Source organism: Solea senegalensis, linkage group LG18, assembly GCF_019176455.1.
Source record: "Solea senegalensis isolate Sse05_10M linkage group LG18, IFAPA_SoseM_1, whole genome shotgun sequence".
Classification (NCBI taxonomy): domain Eukaryota; kingdom Metazoa; phylum Chordata; class Actinopteri; order Pleuronectiformes; family Soleidae; genus Solea; species Solea senegalensis.
In genome coordinates this window covers 13,145,685-13,167,235 of record NC_058041.1, presented here as the reverse complement: position 1 = coordinate 13,167,235, position 21,551 = coordinate 13,145,685, and the positions used below count along the sequence as shown (strand labels likewise).

Sequence of the window (21,551 nt, the reverse complement as noted above, 5' to 3'; positions counted from 1 at the left end):
ACATGTGTGAATGGTCGTTTGTCTCTAGACGTGTCCCTGCGTACCCGCCTATCATCCTATGTCAGCTGTGATTGGCACAGCTAAGACAGCCCCCAATCTCCACGCAACAAGACATTTAACCATCACAATGACTCTGTAAAAATCCTGCATAGATCTGCTTTAATTATGTAGCATTTGAATGCAAAACAAATCATCAGCGCTTAATGCTGAAGTAACGAGGAAGACCTTTGATGGATTTGAAACAATCAGAAATGACTTTGCAGTACAAATCCAGTTACAACTATTCAGCGTACTTTCTGAACTGATAGTGCCATGAACGGTGAAACAAAAAAGTAATTTCACTGAAGAGAACAAAGTATGAATTATTTCTCAATGAAAGGTCACACGGCGCGAGATTTCATCAAACTTTTATTGAGAGTTGTGAGCAGCGAGCCATGCAGAGAACCAGCATGGTACTGTGCATTGAAGTAATAATGGTATTTTACCTGGGTAATACTGATCCTGAGCCAGTCGTGGTTCTAGTCCGAGAACGGGAAACATGAATCATTATCGACAAAGCAAAAGCACAGTTAGAACTGACACAGGCATGTGTGTGTGTGTGTGTGTGTGTGTGTGTGTGTGTGTGTGTGTAAGAGAGAGAGAGAGTACACAAGCAAACTAGAGTGAGTGACCACAACAGTTGTGCATAGTAGTATTTAAAAAGATTTGTGCTGACAGGGCGAGGTGTTATTTAAGCATATAGATGCATTACATACATTTATAAGTGGGACAATAAAGAATAATCTCCTGTAGTTAATGCCCTTACTTGGCTCATGGATAGCTGCAGTCCACCAGGTCAGAGTGCTATTCAGAGCCGATATTTATATACATATATACACACACACAATACTGTCATTGTTGTATTTACAGTTATTGCTGCAACAAAGGCAGTGTATTCCTGCCTTGTGGTTTATTGTAATAGAGCAATAAATCAAACGATGTGAGGTCACGATTGCCCTTTATCACCTTTAATTACAGCAACAATAACATAACAGTCCCTCATTGTTACTTAAGAGTAACCACGTGTGCTGGGAGGAAACGTAGCCATTTATCAAAAGAAATCTCAGCGTGTTTCGGACAAGTTTATGATCTTCTGTGACAACACTGAGTTTGGTTTTTAATTCATTATCCTGAATTTTATTATTGTCATTATTTATTTTTTTTCCTTTTTGCTCCCTGGAAGAAAACACACACGAGGCGGCAAACGGGCGACTGAATAATACGGGACATTAGATGCACATAAACCATGGACGACGCAGACTAGAACAACAAGGAAGCAGAAGCTAGTGACTGATCTTTAGCGTTGCACGGAACAGAGGGAACTATAAAAATCTGTGAGTGTGACTGAAGGGCGTACGGCGAGCGAAACAGAGAGAGAGCGAGAGAGAGAGAAGCTCCCCTGAGGTGCACGGAGAGCATTTGTCACATCGGTGCTGTGAAGAGCAAAAATGCACTGTAATCTAATCACAGCAGAACAGTCTGACATACAGTGTGTGTGTGTGTGTGTGTGTGTGTGTGTGTTGTGACTTTCATTTGACCAACGTGTGGCAGAGAATTCTTTTAAAATTTGTACATGATGTAATACCTGAATCGTTTTGTGGCGAATAGCAGCAGTGACACATGAGGAATCCGACACGAGAGCAGCTGGGCGCACATGTGCGAGTCTGCAAATCCACAAAACTGTGTCATTTCATTACTTTAGCTGAATCTACTGAACCAAGAGGAAACAACCGGACAAAATGGGCTACAATCCTTCACAATCTTGTATGTCTCGTTTTCACAAACAACAGAATGAAGACAGGAAGGTCCTCAGACGGGCCTCGGCGTCGTCATAAAGTCATCCTCTTGTCTTTTTCGCAGGTGGGAGGCCAATAAAGGTGGCTAATGAGGTAGCCAAACTTCCTGCACACGTATCCCCTTTTATGTGATGCTACATATCTGTGGTGAGTGTGTATGAAACCACACAAAGTAAAAGTTGTGCTACGGTAAAAAAAACCAAAACAGTAGCTCTAAAGAACTGTGAAGAAAAGTCCGCCCCCCGTCGTAACCTTTCACCTCTGTGGTCAAAAACCACATTGTCGGTCGTCGTCGTCGGTGTCGTCCACTCGAGCTGCTACTTCCATGCCACTGTTTTTGGAGGGGGGTGGAGATGTGGGTGGCTGGTGGTCAGAGAGGTGTTTGGGTAAACACTCCTGAGCATCTCTCTGTCATAGTGAACGTCTCTAATCAAACCGAGGGTCACGGAGAAATGCGCCGCCATCATATTTCCAGCAGATACTTCACAGGGACCAGGCCTCTCTTCTTGCCGCTCGTCAGCCGCAGGAAACCGTCGACGTCCTCGTTCTTCCCCACACAGATCTGCAGAGAGAGAGAGAGAGCAGAGGGTGGGGGGAGAAGGGGAGAGAGAAGGAGGGGAAAGTAAGCTGCCCTCCAAGACAACATGCTTTACTCTGTTAATCAAATGTGTTTATGGGCATGTGTCATTTTATGCCTGTTCACCTGGGCCTCCTTTACAGTCATCTGGCCTTTGTCTCGGTTGCCGTGGAAACCGGCGGTGACCTTCCACACCCGCTCACCGGGGCGGACCCGCTGCACAAAGTTGGCTGGGAAAAATCCCACCTTGTCTCTGCTTTTCCCCTGAGTTCAACACGCACACACACACACACACACAGAGAAACACACGCTGTCCTTTAAGTAATCGGCCAAAATTCATTGGCTTGTTGACTGAAAACAAACACAATAAATGACATATTTGTGTTTTAACACAGTGCAGCACAGAAACCAACACAGGCAGCTTCCACAAAGTGATCCGCAGTCCTTGTTTGCATGACCAGTCGCAAAAATATGCCTCACACATACGTCACAGAAACAGTGAATTCAAATCTATCCATCCATCTATCCATCTATCTACTTTATATTATGCATGGATTTTATTTTTTGAAACATTTAAATCACAGAGAATGTTTCACGCTACTTTCCAATTAGCTTTTCAGTATGAACGCTCCAGAAAAACGACCCTATAGCCGATCAAAGAGCAGAAATAAGCAAGTTATTTGACTTAAATCTATGCCAAGAGTCTGTAACAAACCCCGTTAAAGTGTCACCAGCAGAAACGTGCCTTTTATGTTAAAGACCCGTCTGTGTAGGTGAAGCTTAATCTCTGCATTCGCCTCACACAAAGACATCTTCCTCTTCACCTGCACTCCTTCACGCACACCCACCGACTCTTGACTGCTACTGTCTGTGTGATCGCCTGTCTGAGGAGTAGACACGCATTACTTTTACATTTCTGTTTCCCAACGCTCACCTTCCACCAGTCCTCATTGGCGTCATCTGTGACTTGGACTCTGTCTCCAGGCCTGGATGAAAAAACAGTCAAAGAAAAGCTCCATGAGAGGCCGAGTTAAGTCAGGATTGGACCATTAACTTAACTAGAATATGATTTTTTTTGAGTGGATGGTCAGATAAAAAAGCACCACATGCATATTCTGACCACACTCAGCAGTTTCCTGCACCTACAATCACTCTTTCTCTTCTCACACACTCGCAGCTGTTTGTCCTTCTCGGACTCACAGTGCGCTCCTTTCCTCCCACCACCCTGAACCCCCTGAACCCTACAACCCCCCCGTGTGTGTGTGTCCCGCTGAGGAAGCAGATGAGTGCGAGTGGAATTTTGTCCAGGTAAACACTTCTCTTAACCGCTTCCTCTCATGCGCTCACACACAGAACGCAAAAGAAAGTGAACTGACTGTAGCTCCAAGTCGTCCTTCTCCTGAGGGAGGAACTTGTAGAGCGCCACGTAAGTGTGGATGGAGTGGACCTCTACTCGTTTGGAAGTCTGACAGAAAGACAAATACGGAGAGTTTTAAAGACATTATCTGTTTCAGAAGAATGGAGAGTATCAGGGCGCTGAATGATGAGATGAATGCCGACGACACACCTTCAGACTGACCCTGTCTTCTGAATCTGCCTTCTCGCTTTCAGGAGGGGTGAGCACTGGAGAGACCGACGTGAAAACGCAAAGAGTAAAAAGGAAGAGAGGGGAGGAAAAAAGAAACACAAAATGAGACACAGCATTAATAAACATGTGAAGGGGGGAAGGGAGAGAGAGAGAGAGAGAGAGAGGGAGAGAGAGTCCTGTCACTTTGCAGCAAACAGAAGGAAGGTCTTAGTGAAGGTCAGTAACTGAAGTGGCAGCAGCACAAACACAGATGATCCCTTCTCCTGCCACTAAAGTGGGGAAAGAACACACACACACACACAGACAGACAGACACACGCACGCACGCACGGACAGACACACATCACCTCTATAATGCCTTTAACGCATGTGCGTTCCGTTTGCAATGTTGCAATGTTTCCGTGCATTTTAACAAATGTATTTAAGACCCCATCATCTGGTTATTAGCACACATTTAGAAATAAATCATAGTTGTGTCTATTCCAAATGTATGATAACAGGGTGGGTATGAAGGATCAGTGCAGTGTATTATTATTATTATGATGTATTTTTAGACCAATCCGTGAATCATTTCAGTTCATTCGATTTTCAAAATCAGAAAATGAGCCGTAATCAATTTTGTTTTCTTTTGAAAATGATTTAACGAGTGAGACACGGGTTTAATGCAAACATCTTGACTCTCTAGCTTCTTATTTCATACGGACGAAATGAAAAGATGATATTATTTAGAATTAATTAACACGTGCCCATACTGTTTCTTCTCACGACTGAGATATGTGACATATGCCTATAAAAGGCAATGTTTACACGAGCATGACCAACATAGTGATGACAAACCAGCAGTATTTAGACTACCACATTATGCTATGTATTTTCTTTTTGTGTTGGGTGGAAAACAATGAAGGGAAATATGCTTATTTATTTATATGAGCACATCAACACCACTTTAATGTGAACTACAACCAGCAGGTGGTTTGCTTAATTTAGCACAAAGGCTGGAAAACTGGGGGAAACAGCCTGCCTCATATGAGGAGAAATGAGCTGCAGAAAAGGCAGAGATGCACTGAAACAGACTCGCTAGTCACAGGCTGCAGCTCTCTGGATCCATCACTGATGGTGTTTTAAGTTAAACGCCAGCTCTTTGGTGACAGATTTATGTCATTTGAGGAACTGGCGCACCATGACACCATCCCCTCTCAACTCCCAACTCCGTTATGACTCGGAAAAGACCGCTTTAACATAAAGTGCATAAAAGTAAGTCAACAATAATCAGCAGGGGATGTCAAATGTCTTTGTGTGTGTGTGTGTGTGTGTGTGTGTATATTGGTGTGTAGGATTATATTAATTATCGTTGTCTATACAAGCTTACATGATGTGTATGTGTTTTTATGTTTTAATAAATAAACCCAGTTCATTTTTATCATTAAATCAATTTGCACTTGCTATTTTCTTGTACTGTGTCCCCAAAATGGCTGATGTGCAAAGGGCCAACTATACATAAAGTGGACTAAATAAGGCAAGTACCATGAAAAAAACAAACAAACATTTTTTAACTTAAAGAAAATTATAAGGAAATCTCTGTTACTTACTTCCTGGGATGTGTTCCTCTTCCGCTATAGGCTGGTTTTCTAGTTTGTCTTGCAGTTTCTCTGCCTGGTAAAACAGCAAATTCAACAATATTGTTTGTGCGCCTAATGTCAGCATGAATTCACGGTGTATGAATGAGCGTGTTGCTGCGCGAGTGTTTTATACCTCATGACAGGGAGACTCTGAGATACTGCCGAAGCTGGAGCGACTCATCTGAGCCAGCGATGTCCCGTAGCGCAGTGCTTCATACACGGGGTCAACAATGCCATTATCTGCTTCTACCCACAGGCAGACAAGGTGGAACAGAGCAACATATGCGCAAATTTATAGCTGACAATGTAGTGACAAGGCACACACACCGGCACAGTGGCCTGACAAGCACCAAGGACTGAGTGATTACTCATCCTGAGAGTTTTCTGAGCTGTTTGCTGATGTGATAAATCAGCCAGCGTTTTCCATCACTCACCCTGAGCAGCAGGAGCCTCTCTGACCACACCCAGCGGATCAATGGTGAGCAGCGGAGAGCTGAAGTTTCTCTTGAAGGCTCCAGTCTAAGAGGCCGACAGAAAAGGGAAGAAAATGGTCAATACCAGTGGTTATGGTATGTGGGAAAGGTAAGCCTTCAGTAATGCAAGCTGCAAGTATAAGTCAATACGTTATTTCATGCTTTCAACCAACCTGAAATCCACTTGCATTCATATTTTTTCTATTTATTTTGAAGATACTACACAGTTTGTGAAAAACATGGAGGGCGTACGTGACTGACGACTCTTGAGTATGTTTCTGAACTACTTTTTATTTTATAATTAAAATAAAAAGTAGTTCAGCGACTAATTACAGTAGCTCTATTCCACAATCTATTTATGATTCCGACTCTCTGCCCATATTTAAAACCCACCTTATTAGTCATTATGACCATGTGCTATTTATTTTCTACCCATTTTAATTGGCCTTTTTTAATCTGTGTTCTTATTTTTTCATTTGCTATTTGTAAGGTGTCGTGAAAGGCACCTACTAAATAAAACATTTATTTATTATTATCATTATTAATAATCTCTGGAAAAACACATCGTCTTCATCTACGTAACCAAACTTTAAAAATGTACACCGACACCGACAGTGGGAAGTGTGAGTCGTTCAGTTCAAGGACGGTAGAAGAAAGAAGAAAAATTAATATAAGAAGATCATTTCCATCTTAACCCTTCATCAACGTCTTTGTCACCAGAGAAGAAAAAAGTTGGAAAAACAACTGTACAATTTCCATTTTTTGGCCTGTTTTTGGACATTGAGGCAAAACTCAAACAAATGTTATTTTAAATATGTGTTACACTGAGCTGCAACTAACGATTATTTTCACAATTGATTGATCTGTCGATCATTTTCTCAATTAATCGAGTAATCTTTGCTTCCAGAAAATGTTGAAAAACGTTGATCAGTGTTTGTCAAACATGGAAATGATGGTGATCTCAAATGTCTGACTCAGTTGTAATGATTTCTCTGTGATATGGAGCCAAGAAAACAGAAAATACTCACATTCAGAAATCTCGTTTTAATAGTGAGAAAAGCTTCAAACCGATTCATCCATTATCAAATTAGTTGCTGATTAATTTTGCAATTGATTAATTGTTTCAGCTCAACAAATTTAACACGCAAAATCTGGTGTTTGCGTACAACTACAGGGTTTTTCTACATAAAACCTTTTGTTTTTCATTATTTACATACACTAATTTGTAAATAACTGCCAAATATTGAAAGTTATTCTAGAAAAATAGGCAAAAGCGCTTTACTCACAGGACATTTTATGGGCTTTTTATGGTTAAAATAAGCAATAAAAGGGTTAAAGAGGCAACAGATAGTTTTTGTGGAAAACACTATGCTACCAGCTTCAGTTTTGGATCCACATTAATGTATTTCCTGTATTTCTAAAATGAAATGTCAATCATTTCCGAGTAAACTAATCAAAGAGAAACTGATGCATCCGTTTTTGACAAAACATACTTAGCAAAAAATTGATAAAGCTCAAATCACGTTACAGGATGTAGTTACAGACTGATAAATGTAGGTTAGATCACCTGATACGATCTCTCACTGCACAGTCGCCATCATTGTTGGGAGCTGAATTCCTGAAGAAACATCCTCTGACACTGCAGTAAAATGGCTAATGGAGTACGACTGCAACTTTTTTTTCCCCCTCATCTGCCTTCAAGCTTAATCATGTGTGCGCTTTGTGTGCCGAGGCACAACAAAGGTCTGGTTCTGTCAGACTCCAGCGGAGTGCACATCTGCTACTGTAACCAGCTTTGATATCAGATTGGGTTTCTTTATTTAGCAGGAAAAATATGTTAGGCGTCCGTACATGACTCATCAGACTGCGAGATAACACTGCAGAGTCCTGGTTTTGACAGAGGGGCTGTGATAAATCCGGTGTGTGCCGCAAATAGAAACTGTTTATAAAGATAGTATCTGAGCTGCACATATCTCCTTTCATCAGTTTCACAGTGAGTGATATATGAGGGAAATAATAACATTAGAGGAGTGGATTTAATATTTGCTTTATTTTTGGCCCAATCCAGGATGGCAAAAAATAAAGCAGCTTTCAAAAAGGTCTGGCATTGTTCTGCTGGCGCTGCAAAAAAATATATAATTTGGAAGATCATCCTTGATGAATAATTGAGCAATGATTTAAGGAAATACTTAATGTTGACGAGGGTCAGTAATTGTAACCGATGTAGTAATCGTTCGGTCAATAAAATGTCAGAAAATGTGTCAAACCTGTAAATGATGAGGTTCTCAAATGTCCTTTTTTTGTACATGATCCAAAATCATTGTTTTAGTGATTTCTTTGTTAAATGGAGCAAAGAAACCAGAAAATAATCACATTTAAAAAGCTGAGAACAATCTGAAAACTTGTTTTAATTCTTTAAAAAACACAACTAAAACCCAATATTAATCGAAAAATTTAAGTCTAAGTTTAAGTCTAGTTTAAGAAACTAACTAACTAACTAACTAAATATTGTGTTTATGTAGTCTAAGTGTTATTATTCAGGCTGAAACAATCAATTAGTTACAGTTGTATTAATCACAAACAGTTTTGAGCAATTTGAGTGTTTGTTTCTAATAAGAATAATAATAATCATATTCTGTGAATATGTTCTGGTTGGTTTGCTTCTCTTTGACAGTCAACTCCTTGATTGAGGACAAATCAGGACATTTGAGGACAGTCATTTTGAGGTTTTTGAAGCTGTGAAGCTTCAAGCCATTTTACACCATCTTCTGTCTGTTGATGGACCAAACAACATATCAGCCAATTAAGGAAATATTAAAAAGGCCAATCAATAAAGGAAAAAAAAGCATTATCTGCTGTCCTAACATTGATTATTTAGACAAAAATTCAAATACAGAAATTAATGTAATCTTGCATCTTGGCACAGTTCAGTAACATCATTTCACCACTTGTTTTTCTGACTCCAAAGCAATTATTTATATCACTGATGTAAAATAGAAGCAAATCATGTTTGAGGAGATGGAAGCAAGCTTTATTTATTTTGCATTTTAGTAACAAATCATTAAAACAAATGAGTTCACTCAAAGCTGATGAAGCTCATCCACTCCAACCAACTCTGTGTTTCTCAGTGTAGTGGTGTTTACATCTTGTGTTGTACAGCAACATTCCTGCACTGCACACAGGAAGTGACTGGTCTTATGTTAAGACAGACAGACAGTAGAGTGAGACAGCTGCAAACAGGTGTGACTGAAATCATAAAGAAGCCTCAATAAAAAGTAGTATTAATTTTACTGCTCAAGAAACCACTCCAACAGTTTGATGGGATAAATGCTCCTTGTCCCCGCCCGCCCCTGTGCTGCTGCTGTATACGCACAAATGCTCCCTCAGTCGAGCCGGAGAATTAGGGCTGAATTCAGAAATGGCAGTAAGTTGTATTGTGATTTTACAGTTAAGCAGCAAAATAGTTGATTATCTTCTGTCAGTAGACTTTTTGAATAATTAAGGAATATTTGCAGCTCTGGCATAATGTCTTTATTTTAACTGACACTGTTCGCTGTCCTTGTTCAAAAGGTGTTCGCCGCACTTGGCAGGAAACGCTGGAAACGCCAAACTCAAACAAAATAAAAGTGCTCTCTGGCGACGGACCTGGTTAATGCTTCACTGTCTGTCAGATTACGCGACTTAATGAGCGACAACAGGCCTCATCTCCTCCGCCAGTGCTGCAAAATTAAACAGAGCGATGTGTTCGGGACCGAGTTCAGACACATGATTTCATCAGCATCACAGACCTTCCCTTTCACATCAGATAGCCTCACACTGCTTCCATAATTACATCTCAGTCTATCAGTGCTGGGGAGCTTGCAGCATAACTGGACAGTCTGAGACATTTTACACTCTGCTCAGTTAACGTCCTGAGAAAGCAAGATTGCACCCCCACTGCTGGATTATAAAGCAGACGAGAAGACAATTTCAATCCATCCTTTATCAAGCAGTAGTTGGTACACATGTATCCCTATCAGTGGGAATCATAAAAAAACAAACTCACAAGATAACACTGGGACTCTCACACTGAGGTAAAGATGGTCTAGCACTAATTTTAGTTCAGGGGCCACATACAGCACAATTTGATCTCAAGTGGGCCGGACCAGTCAAATAATAGCATAATAACCTATGACCAACATGCCTAAATTTACTATTTACACATCACACTGGATCTATAAAGGCACAAACATTTAGTCACAGGTATCTGGAAGTGAAAAATATTGCATTTGACATTACGTTTAGATTGTAATTGTAGTGTGAAATTTTAACAAATTCATCCTGTGGGCCGGATTGGACCCTCTGGCGGGCCGGTTCTGGCCCCCGGGCCGTATGTTCGACACCCCTGATCTAGCACTAGTAGAAGGTGCTTCACTACACTGGGAAGGGGAAAACAATGAGAAACCGCTAATCACAACAAACTGGGGTCTGAACTCTGATACAACACGAGAAAAATGTTAACAAAGTAAAATAGGAAACGTGAAATAAAGAAAAAATAAAAATAGGAATGACAATACTTTAAACTTCATAGTTCTTTTCCTTCACTTCTGAGGAACCTGAGAAATGAGGGCTAAGATTTGAAGCATGATTCGCTTATTAAGGTGAGAGATGATGCTTTGTTTAGTTTGCTTAGGTTCATTTTAGGGTTAGCCGTAGACTAGTTATGGTTAAAGTTAGGGATGAGGTTTTGTTTGGGCTGTTCACTTCAAACAAGTCAATACAGCGTCCTGAGTGTGTGTGTGTGTGTGTGTGTGTGTGTGTGTGTGTGTGAAGCTGTCCTGCAGAAGCGATTACTTCTTTGCAGAGCTCAGCAGGCCCTCTTCCTTAATCAAACTGTAATACATCTTTAAGCTTAATTAACATTGATTAGCGGAAGATTGCCATGATTCTTAAGTCATTTAAAGCTATTTAGAAGTGAAGCAGTAATTGGTCATATACAATCGGACTGAACTTGGCAAACGGGCCGAGAGCGAGTCCTTGATTCTGAACGATGCTTTGCATAAATACGACGTGGTTGGAGGTTGTGCCAGCTCACGTTTGTTTTGTTTTTTTTTAAAGTTTATCTGAAGGTGTAACTCTGCTAATCTGTCCATCAGATCACATGGACTGAATGTATAACATCACAATGACGCGCTGCTATCACCAAGGCTTTGTTTTTATGACATGCTGCTATGTTGGTTTTTTACGACTGGTGTTTTATAAATTATGTAATGTCTTGCATTATTTAGTAAAACATGTATTTATAGAGTTTATGGGTTGAGGTGGTGCCGGGGCAACATTTTATTTCCCTGCAGTTTATTGTGCACTGTACTTTGAGACCATTTCCTCAACATTAGGATTTTATTTTCCTACTTTTATTTCAGAGTCAAATAAAAATGATCTGTATAATGCAACGTGGCCAAAAATGTTTTTAAACAGAAAATAAAAGAATGATATCTATATAAACATTTATATCAAAGTGTATTAGCACAATGTATGAACACAGAGATAAATGATAAAGAAATTGTTTTATATGTATGTATGTATGTATATGTGTATATGTATATATATATATATATATATATATATATATATATATATATATATATATATACATATATACATATGCATATATACATACACAAAAATATATATGTGTGTATATGTATGTATATATATATATATATATATATATATATATATATATATATATATATATATACACATATATACATACACATATATATATACACACACACATATATATATATAAACACACATATATATTTTTAACATATAACAATATTGTTATTGATTATTGCCCCGGCCATTAGAACTTTAAATGAAACCTAATCAAATGTCCTTATTGACCTTTTTACCCACAGAAGTTTTGGATGACGCACTCTGGCTGAGTGTCATTGATGGACCTGGACCTTCTGTAGATCTAAAAGGAGAAGCTTTGCGCTCCCTGTGGTTTCAGTAAAACGCCTAATCCTTGCTTTGATGGGTGTGCAGTGATCGAAAGGGACACTGCCGAGAGGCTTGGTGGGAGCCCGCCATGTCATATCCTCGAGGGACACCGAGTGCCTCAAACACTCACTGAATTTCACACAGAATTGCCCAGACCAGCTGGTACAGGGAGATATTGATTTTCCAATTGAGTGGGGGGGGGATGCTGCACTGAGACAAGAGCGAGAGGAAGACAGAAGGGTGTAATGTGAGAAGAGCAGTACATACCAGAGGAAGGACATGGTGGGGGGGGGAATAAACATGGAAACTTTATCAGCGTCATCTGCTTTTTGTCCTTTAAAACATTTCATATCGATGCTGCCCTTTCACATGTTTCTTTGAAAAGCTGCGGTCACTCCACATTCCATTTATAACCCCAGTGTTTCTGTCCCTGCTGGTTCGAAGAGGGATTTACGCTGTGTTAACACGATGGGGGGCTTTGAGGCTAAGCACATTACGAGGACTAACGCTATGCCAAGTGACTCAGAGAGACAATTACAGCATCCGGATACTATTACATTATTCTGCTGACGGAGCATTCTGGCTTAAACTCTGCCTCACAGTGAACCAGTGCACTTTTTTTAGTCCATTTTAAAAACAAACATAACTGATAAACTCTGTTTCCCCCCATGGTGAGCTACATGGCTCCAAGAGAAGTGCAGCAAATTAACAATTTATCATTGTTCTTATTATTATTATTATTATTATTATTATTATTATTATTAACAACTGGGGGAAAAAAAAGCAACTGTGTCTTCAAATATAGCATTGTTCCATTAAACAAGACAACGAGAGATCTACTAAAAAATAAGTTAATGCAACCTTGCGGTTGTAAGCCTTTACCAACCAGTCACCGTGCGGTTTGCATTCATGTCTGTCCCAAAGTCTCGAAGTCTGTCCTTGCATAATAGACAACTTAATATAGTGACAATTATTTTCTCGATTAATCGGTTCATCGTTTTGTCCGTAAAATCTCAGAAAACCTTAAAAAATGTTCGTCAAACCTGGAAATGGTGATGTTCTCAAATGTCTTGTTTTGTCCACAAAAAAATATTCAAATTTAAGAAGCAATTAAACAATCGGAAATCTTGTTTTAATCATGAACAAAGCTTCAAAGCGATTCATCGATTATCAAAATAGTTGTCGATTAATTAAGTAACCCATTAATTGTTTCAGCTCTAAATTTGATTGAAAAATAGAGACTTTTCCAACCCCCTTTGTAAACTGCTCAATCACCCGCTCATTTTTTGTCTCTTTATTTTTGGTAATAACACTGAACACCATTAAAGCATTGATTTGTGGCCTCACAGTCACCAATAACCTTTGAGAACTGACATCTATTGAGTTTGTCCAAGTGGAAATCAGTGTCAGGTGTGATGAGACGGCCTTCAAGGCACTCCCAGGACACTGTATCACATACCACTGTAAAACACCAGATGAGTGAGTGTCAAGTGTCATGTCTGTGACACGTGAAAACACTTGGAAACTTTGGCTCATCATGTCTTTATGTACTGCAGGTTATGCTTCATAAAAGCACATGGCAATATAAAAGCCAGTTTGTACTGGAAGTTGATCTCAAGTGGTCCTACCTTGCCATTGCAGGGCTGCTGGGAAAGCTCCGACGAGCACCAGAGGTGAGTGGCAAGCTTACAGGCTTTACATCGCAGCCCCTGCTTGGAGTTTCCTGTAAAGAATCAAACAACAACACTGACTTCAAGGCTGACTCATATCAGATTGGATTTTTTTTCAGAACTGTGTGAACACAAAAATCCAATCACCATTTCCTATTTTAAGATCAGATTTGTGTCACGTCACTATGTTGTCATTTTGCAATTGCAAATGTATAAAAAAACAAAGATCAACCCAGCATTGATGATATAGTTCTTGCAGAAAAGATTCAGGGTGAGGACCTTACCTTGGATCATGTGTTTGCATCGTTGGCAGCTGGTTGCCCTGCGGAAGACGTGCTCCTGAAAGCAGTGAGTCTTAGCTGGCTGCACCTGGCTCTTTGGCTGGGTTTTGGAGGTGACGGAGAGCGAGGGGCTCACAGAAGGCGAGTGCGACGACAACGAAGGGTCGGGGCTGATGGACGGGGACAGCGAGGGGGAATGCTCATAGGTCGGGGGTAACTCGGAGAAGGCGGGAGTTGTTGGAGGTGGGTTGATGAGGGCCGAAGGTGGCCGCGTTTCACCGTTGCTGCGCTGGAAGAAGTTGTCCACACTCTTGCTGCGCATGACGGCTTTGAAGGAGAGGGAGCGCTTCAGTCGCTGCAACTGAAAGAAAAAAAAGACGATATTCATAAATTCATATATATGCACAGTATATTCAAGGACAGCTTTTACCCTCAGGAATTCAGACTGATTAACACCTCCAAGCCCTCTGCAAACAATAGGACATCCTGTACTGCTGACATTGTCTTTTTGCACATCTCTTCTCAGTATGCATGGATGTGCACAGATGAACCCCAGGTGGTACTGACCTCTGACCGAAGACATTTTTATTACTATTTTATTCCTTTTTCTAATGTTTTTATATATATATATATATATATATATATACACACACACACATATATACATAAATATACACACATATATATACATACACATATATATATATACACATATACATATATACACATACATACATATACATATATACACATATATACATATATACATATATACATATGTGTATATATATATATATACACACACACATATATATATATATATATATATACATATATACATATACATATATATATACATATACATATATACATATACATATACATATATACATATACATATATATATACATATACATATATATATACATATATATATATACATATACATATATATACATATACATATACATATATATACATATACATATATATACATATACATATATATATATATATATAGATATATATATAGATATATATAGATACATACATACATACATACATACATACATACATACATACATACGGATGATTCTACAGATGCAGAATCATCCATGTCCACATTATGATGCATTTTATTCCACCCAAAGTTGTTTGATAATATTGCTTGTTAGTTTTCAGGGATTTAGGGAAGTTGGACTCGATTCTGTGGTAGTGAAAACATTTAATACATTCAATACATTCAGGCTTTTGAACACTCAAAGAGGAAAAAAAAAAGAAAAACACAAACATCAGCATTGCCGTAACCCTACTCTAAACCATTGCTCTCACACACACACACACACACATTATACTTGTTAACTGTATACAGCCTAAACAAAGTGATATCCTAATCTTAACTAGTTGACGTCTAAGCGTAACCTTAACCCAACCACAGTTCAAATCGTAGCCTTAACCACTTCATCAAAAATTAGGTTCTGCCTCATTAGGACAAGGTTCAGGTCTCCATGAGTACTAATGGTCCCGACAAAGTCAAAAGGTCCTCAAGGGTAACAAATACAAGCACACACACATGTGCCAGTTGCCCACAGCAGAAACTAGTTAATGAGGGTGACAAAAACAACTTAATTCAGCTTCATAAAGTCAAAGTCTCCCCCACTTTCTTTTAATTATGGAAGCATAGCTTTATACGTGTATCCATTTCTAAAGCAGAAACAGTAGATGTGGCCTCTGCACAGACAGATCCAGGGTCTGCATGAGCAGTTCAGCAGAAATCGGTCAGTTCTAAAGCAGTCTGTAGACTCTACCCTCCTTGGCCTTGAAGGGCTTGCTCTTGATCTTCCATCTCCTGCTTTCGCCTCCCTGGTCCTTAGATCCACACGAGTCAATACCCCTTAAAATTCACATTTGATTAGTTTTATTGAGCGACCTGCACCTTCACATTGGATGCGGCCGGCCGGCGGTGCGTGGCAAACACCGTGTTTATCTCTGACTCTGCCTGCCTCCATTTCTCCACATGCTTGCCACCCAGCGCTCCCGGCCACAATAAAGGGGAACAGATAATGACAAACAATTACAGGGACTTGGCAGCGATGGGGCCCGCGCTATATGAAACTAATGGCTGCTGTGGACTCAGAAGAATGGCCTGGAGAATGAGGGCAAAGATGTAATAGGTCCCTTAGACTCTAGACTGAGCATCTACCTCAATTTACACAGAGCTCATTAGTCGTCCTGCTTCAAACTTCAAAGGTGTAAACACTTTTCCCCCGTTCTGGATTTATGGGATTTAAGCGTGTTACAGTTGTTTATTTTGTGGCATTAACACATTTCTTGTTTTTTTACATATGGTTATGCATAAGAGCACATCATTCTCATCATGTCTATGGCACCTCAGAGCTTTGAAAGCAGCCTCCTCACCCATCTGCACTCCTTTGCAGTAAATGTGATCAATAGCATCGAGCAGGTTCCTCTTTTTCTTCCTTAAGCTGCAGATTCACACATGCCAATTAGTCTGAGTGATGAAGAGAGTCGTCTCTGTTGACCCATTAGTGAGGGCCTCTCATAAATGTTTTCTACTGGGAGCTGAGTCCATGCTTTCCGTAATGGCCTTTTCTTGGCTCGACCGGTGGCCCATTCAGTAATGGATGTTCCTCTCTATTAGATTTCTAACTTGTCCTGACTTTGTTAATCTTCTCCAGTGGTGACGGCTTGCCTTTGCTTCGGGTGCCAGGGGAGAAGGAACTATTTCTTCAGGCGCAAACTGGGCGACACATGACTGATAATCCATAGGTTAAAAAAAGCTTTCACAAAGATTAAAGGAACAAAAACAAAATGGGCACATACTGTAACTGCGGTTAATTTGAAAACTTTAACTGCAAATCCACTGTGTAATTAGCTTTAGGTAAACCTGGGCACTGCAACTACGACACTATGATGATAAACACAGAAAACAATATTCTGTACGCATGAAAGCAATAAATCCGAGACCATATATAAAGAAAATAGCTGTGGTCCTATGGTTTTCTGGGTGAAGACAACATGAAAATAAGATTATATTGAATAGCCACCAGGGGCCGACTCCACTGTAAGTGTATGACAAAATTAGCCGACTTCTCACCTGATTTACAGCAGTAAACATTATCCTGAGCAGTTAATGATCTCACTCACTAGATTCAGCTCTGAGAACACGATGTCAATTTGATATATTATGTTCTCATTTAGAGGAAAATAATGCAAGGCACATACAGTATGAGTGGACACCAGTGTGACTGACAGCTGGTACCGTCCAACACTTGTTTTCAGCTCATGTCTGTGAACTTCCTGATGCAAATCTTCAACCTGGCACTTGCCAAAACACAGACCTCAAAGCTTTAAAACTGGAGTTCAGAGTCTCATGAGTGACATCGCCATCAGTGGCCACTTGTATCTACGTAATCCCATTAATACAATACTTATTTCACAACTGTGCGACTCAATGGAAGTGCAAACACGCAATATAGCAATTTCATAAGAAGGAAGGAAGGTAAATGACGTATCTTTCCCCAATAGGGATGCAAAGGGGTGGACATTTCGGGTAATTGCACAACTGGAGATTTGGGATAATTTAAAGAAACCGAGTCATATACCAACCTAAATATAAACATTTTGTTTTGTCATTTTTGTTTTGTTTGTTGCAAAAGTTTACAATAAAAAAACATGACATGCAGATTTATTTGCAAGCAGAACATTATGAATGCTTCACCATCAATTCTTTCACTGAACAACAAAACCATGAACTCTCTGCATCTGTTGCGGGCTCAGAAAAGTAGCTTTAGTCATTCAGAATTAAAGAAATCATGGTGCATGTGATGGAGTGCACAATGCATGTAAGGGGCGTGGCCTCAATAGCCCTGCAGTAAGCAGTGTTAGCACTATGTTCCTGTGATTGAGGAATTGAGAAAATTTCCCGTTTATTCCCATTTATTCCAGATGTTTCCAACATTGTAAATTCACAGCATGTTGCAACCCTAATTCCCAAAACAACTCCTTTTTTACCCCTTACAATCTCTCGCAAGTCAAATAATCTCTTATAAATCCAACTTTTTAATTCACTTCCATTCATTTTCTACCAGTTTATCGTCCAATACGAGGGTTGCAGCTCGTTCTTTTGCAGAGCGTGAAACACTGCAGCTTGCAATAACCCCTTCAACCAAATCCAGCACCTATAGAATGGACTTGAATGTCAGATCATATAGAAAGCCTTTCCAGAGGAACGAAGCAGCAATTATAGCAGCACGAGAAATGAAAGAAAGAAATGTAATTAGTTTTGTGAGGGAGATGTTCAGGTGTCCACATGCTTTGTTTACACACACACACACACACACACGCGCACACACACACTCGTGTTCTGTCATTTGCAATTATGTGATCCCAGCTATACTGTATATAATCACTGTGTTGAGTGTTGGGCGTTCTCATTCAAAGTCTTATAAACTCTTCAGATCCTTCTATCTAATCAAAGCCATGATTTAGAGCAGCACTCCAGTCATTCATTAGCATTTAAATGATCAATAATACAATCTCAAATGCCATGAAAATATAATATTAGAATGAGCCAAGCCTCTTAACATGGGAGCTGCAAATTAACATCGTTTTCACAATAATCCTGAAGATAGACTCTGTTAAATTGGGGGTTGCAACATTCAGCTGGTATGAGTTTGCTTTCACACTGAACTTTATTGAAACGGACCGAACCTTTTGAATAATGTATTCCCCTCCTCGCCTGAGGAATCAAGAGTTACTGAAGGAGAAGACGAGACAACAGTGAACAAGAACACATCTGTTGGTTAATGCAGGACAACTTCTGTTTCCTCCACATCAAAGCAAAAAATGGGACATTCGGAGCAAACCAACTAGGATTCGATTTAGAGGGGCTGGTGTGAATGCAACCCAAGTGACTACTTGTTGTATTTGTGAGTTTTGGTTAGGGCAGCAGTTAAAAAACATTATCACGATGAAATGTTAACAAATTATAGTCGATATTATCACCATAACACCCAATAAATAAAGTGTGATTTTCACTCCGTAGTGCAAGTTGAACAAACCTATTAACTGTGGTTGTTCATGAGCAGAAAAACACAGAGAGACATTTCACAAATATGAAATAAATCATTCAAAGTAATTATATGCATTATGCCTCACAGTGTTCCTGTGCAATATACACTATATTATATTGAACCTATGCTGCCACTGAAGAAAGTGATATTGAATAATTACAGAGTCTATTATTATACAGTAGTTATTAGTTTCCTACAAGGTAACAGTAGTAGAGTGTGCTTTCTGACATCAAATAACAAATAACATCATGCCCACAGAAAAGAGAAAGAAAAACTGAGTTCTAACGAATGCAAACCTTTTATTTCTCTGTGGCACATCTATTTATAGATCTCAGAAAAGAAGAACCATCGCATCCTGAACTTCTGACAGCAATTAGCTGAGTGCAGGTAGTGATGCAGACTGTTGTGCATGCAGACACACCATGATGAAGCAAAGAATAAAGGAAAAGCAAAAAGGGAAGTCAAAGAAAATAGACAAAAGGAAGGAACACAAGTTGAGATTGATGGAGGGGGGGGGCATCGTCTAAAGCCCACGATGCACTGGGGCTTTTGTCCATCACCCGGGGAAAAGACAGAGCAGACGCCTTGGCCTTGTTCTCTGGCTGTTTTAAAATGAGCAGTGCAGTGTGGAGCAATGTTTGGCGAAGGCTGCTATAAATAGGCTGTTGTGTGGACTGCCTGGATAAATTAATAATTAAGGAATGGGGGTTCATGGTGTTCACTCAAGATGCCTATGAACGGGAGAAAGTCATCCTGCTGCCACTGTGACGCAGATGCAGCTCCCTTCTTTCTTACAAGGACAGTGGCCGCGCAGTGACAAAGTCATGAAGTTAAATAAAATCCAAGCTAAAGGTTTTATATATGAGCCCACCTTGATTATATTATATTACATGTCATTTAGCAGACGCTTTTATCCAAAGCGACTTACAATGGAATCAAGTACAATTGGCCAGGGGTGGAATCGAACTTGCGACCATGATGTCTTTGGTACACAAGGTAGGGTCTTAACCACTGAGCCACTCCACCCCACTGAGCCACTGTAATTGTATGATACTAAGTCATACAATTACATTAGTCATTAGGGATTAAGGAAACATGTTAAATTTAAATACTAGCTTCACTGACAACAATAATGACCAATTTAAATTTGCTAACTTTGTAACCAGCAGCGTTGCCGGGCAGAGTTTTAAACCGTGAAGGTTACTGTTGTACATATTTTTGTGCATGTGTGTGAACAAGGGAAAATAAACTTAGACACATGAGCGTTCTTATCTGGAGCCGTTTCTCAACATTGTATTCTAATGTCATTGTTCGAAGATTTATTCAGAATTCATTAGTGAAATGTTTTTTTTTTGCACTAAAATGTCAGCCCCCTTATACATAATTAATAATCCTACGGCAATAGAAAAAAACAGTAGTAATCTGTCAGCACACGGCTGACTCGTCTACCGGTCTAATCCTGCTGAGGAATCAGTCCAGAGGAAGGTTGATGCACATGTAGAAATTTACAAAACGCTCATTGCATTAGATTTATAAGCTTCCTTTGAATAAGAAATGCTTATTTTCTACTTGGTCTTGCACCAGCAGCACAGTTACACAGCCTATAAGCAGCCTTTTGTGTTGCTATGTCCACACACGTGTGATTAATGACACAGGCAGGTTAAATATGTACACAGGTATACGTTGGTTATGGTAGTCATACAGCTAATATGTTGAATTGTTTGCTTGATAATATGTAAAAATAAGCACGTATGATCTTTCAGTTTCCAACATCTGGTCCCATCTTTTCTACAGGAGCTCAATCTGGAGTTTGGACAAGGCTGAGCAACTCCAACCTCTGCTAACTCTACAGTATATATGCAAACTGCTGAGTTCATCTCGAGCAGCTCGTGATGTTCATCTTATCCCAGAATGCACTAAAACCCCGAATAATTCCTCCTGCAGTCGCCCGATCTTTGAATTGAAGGTGACCTCATTAGTCGCTGCTCCAGCTGGACTGTGTTAGGTGAAAGTGCCTCGACTGAACAACCTTGTGTGAAACTAGAAAGGTGTAATTCGTCAGCGCACATTAGTCTCAGGTGCTGGTCACAGAGCGGGGAACAAACTGATACGTTTCCAGAACACAACAGAGTGAGATCAGCAGTTAATTCTTACAGGAATTATGTCATTTTCTATATCCATCTCTATAGGATTTTAATACACTCTCCAAACAGCAAACCCAAGAGAGGTGAAGCTGTTAATTAAGTGCTTTAATGTAAAAATGTCACAACACAAGTCGTTAACTTCCGTCGCCAAAACACTGTGGTGGCCTCCACTCATCCAACACTAATATTTAAAAGTTCCGCACAAAAAAACATTCAAATATTACCAGTACTTGCAATTTTTAAACGACTAATCCATTACGAAAACTGCAGTGTTTAAAGGA

The 21,551-nt window shown here is 39.7% G+C and overlaps 1 protein-coding gene across 2 annotated transcripts in view; it reads right to left on the bottom strand.

Moving 5' to 3' along the window:
• Positions 1-395: 395 nt before the first annotated feature.
• Positions 396-21,551, bottom strand: part of LOC122758827 (SH3 and cysteine-rich domain-containing protein 2-like) — a 29,178-nt gene continuing 8,022 nt past the window's right edge. The window contains exons 2-11 of one of the 2 annotated variants that reach the window (XM_044013160.1): positions 14,034-14,391; positions 13,708-13,802; positions 6,053-6,137; positions 5,752-5,864; positions 5,589-5,652; positions 3,980-4,035; positions 3,789-3,877; positions 3,347-3,398; positions 2,539-2,676; positions 396-2,397 (exon numbers count right to left, since the gene is read on the bottom strand). In XM_044013160.1, coding sequence (XP_043869095.1) covers positions 2,299-2,397; positions 2,539-2,676; positions 3,347-3,398; positions 3,789-3,877; positions 3,980-4,035; positions 5,589-5,652; positions 5,752-5,864; positions 6,053-6,137; positions 13,708-13,802; positions 14,034-14,391 — 1,149 coding nt within the window. In that variant the 3' untranslated portion in view covers positions 396-2,298. The remainder of the gene's footprint in view (positions 2,398-2,538; positions 2,677-3,346; positions 3,399-3,788; positions 3,878-3,979; positions 4,036-5,588; positions 5,653-5,751; positions 5,865-6,052; positions 6,138-13,707; positions 13,803-14,033; positions 14,392-21,551) is intronic. The other variant, XM_044013161.1, reaches the window with a different exon arrangement.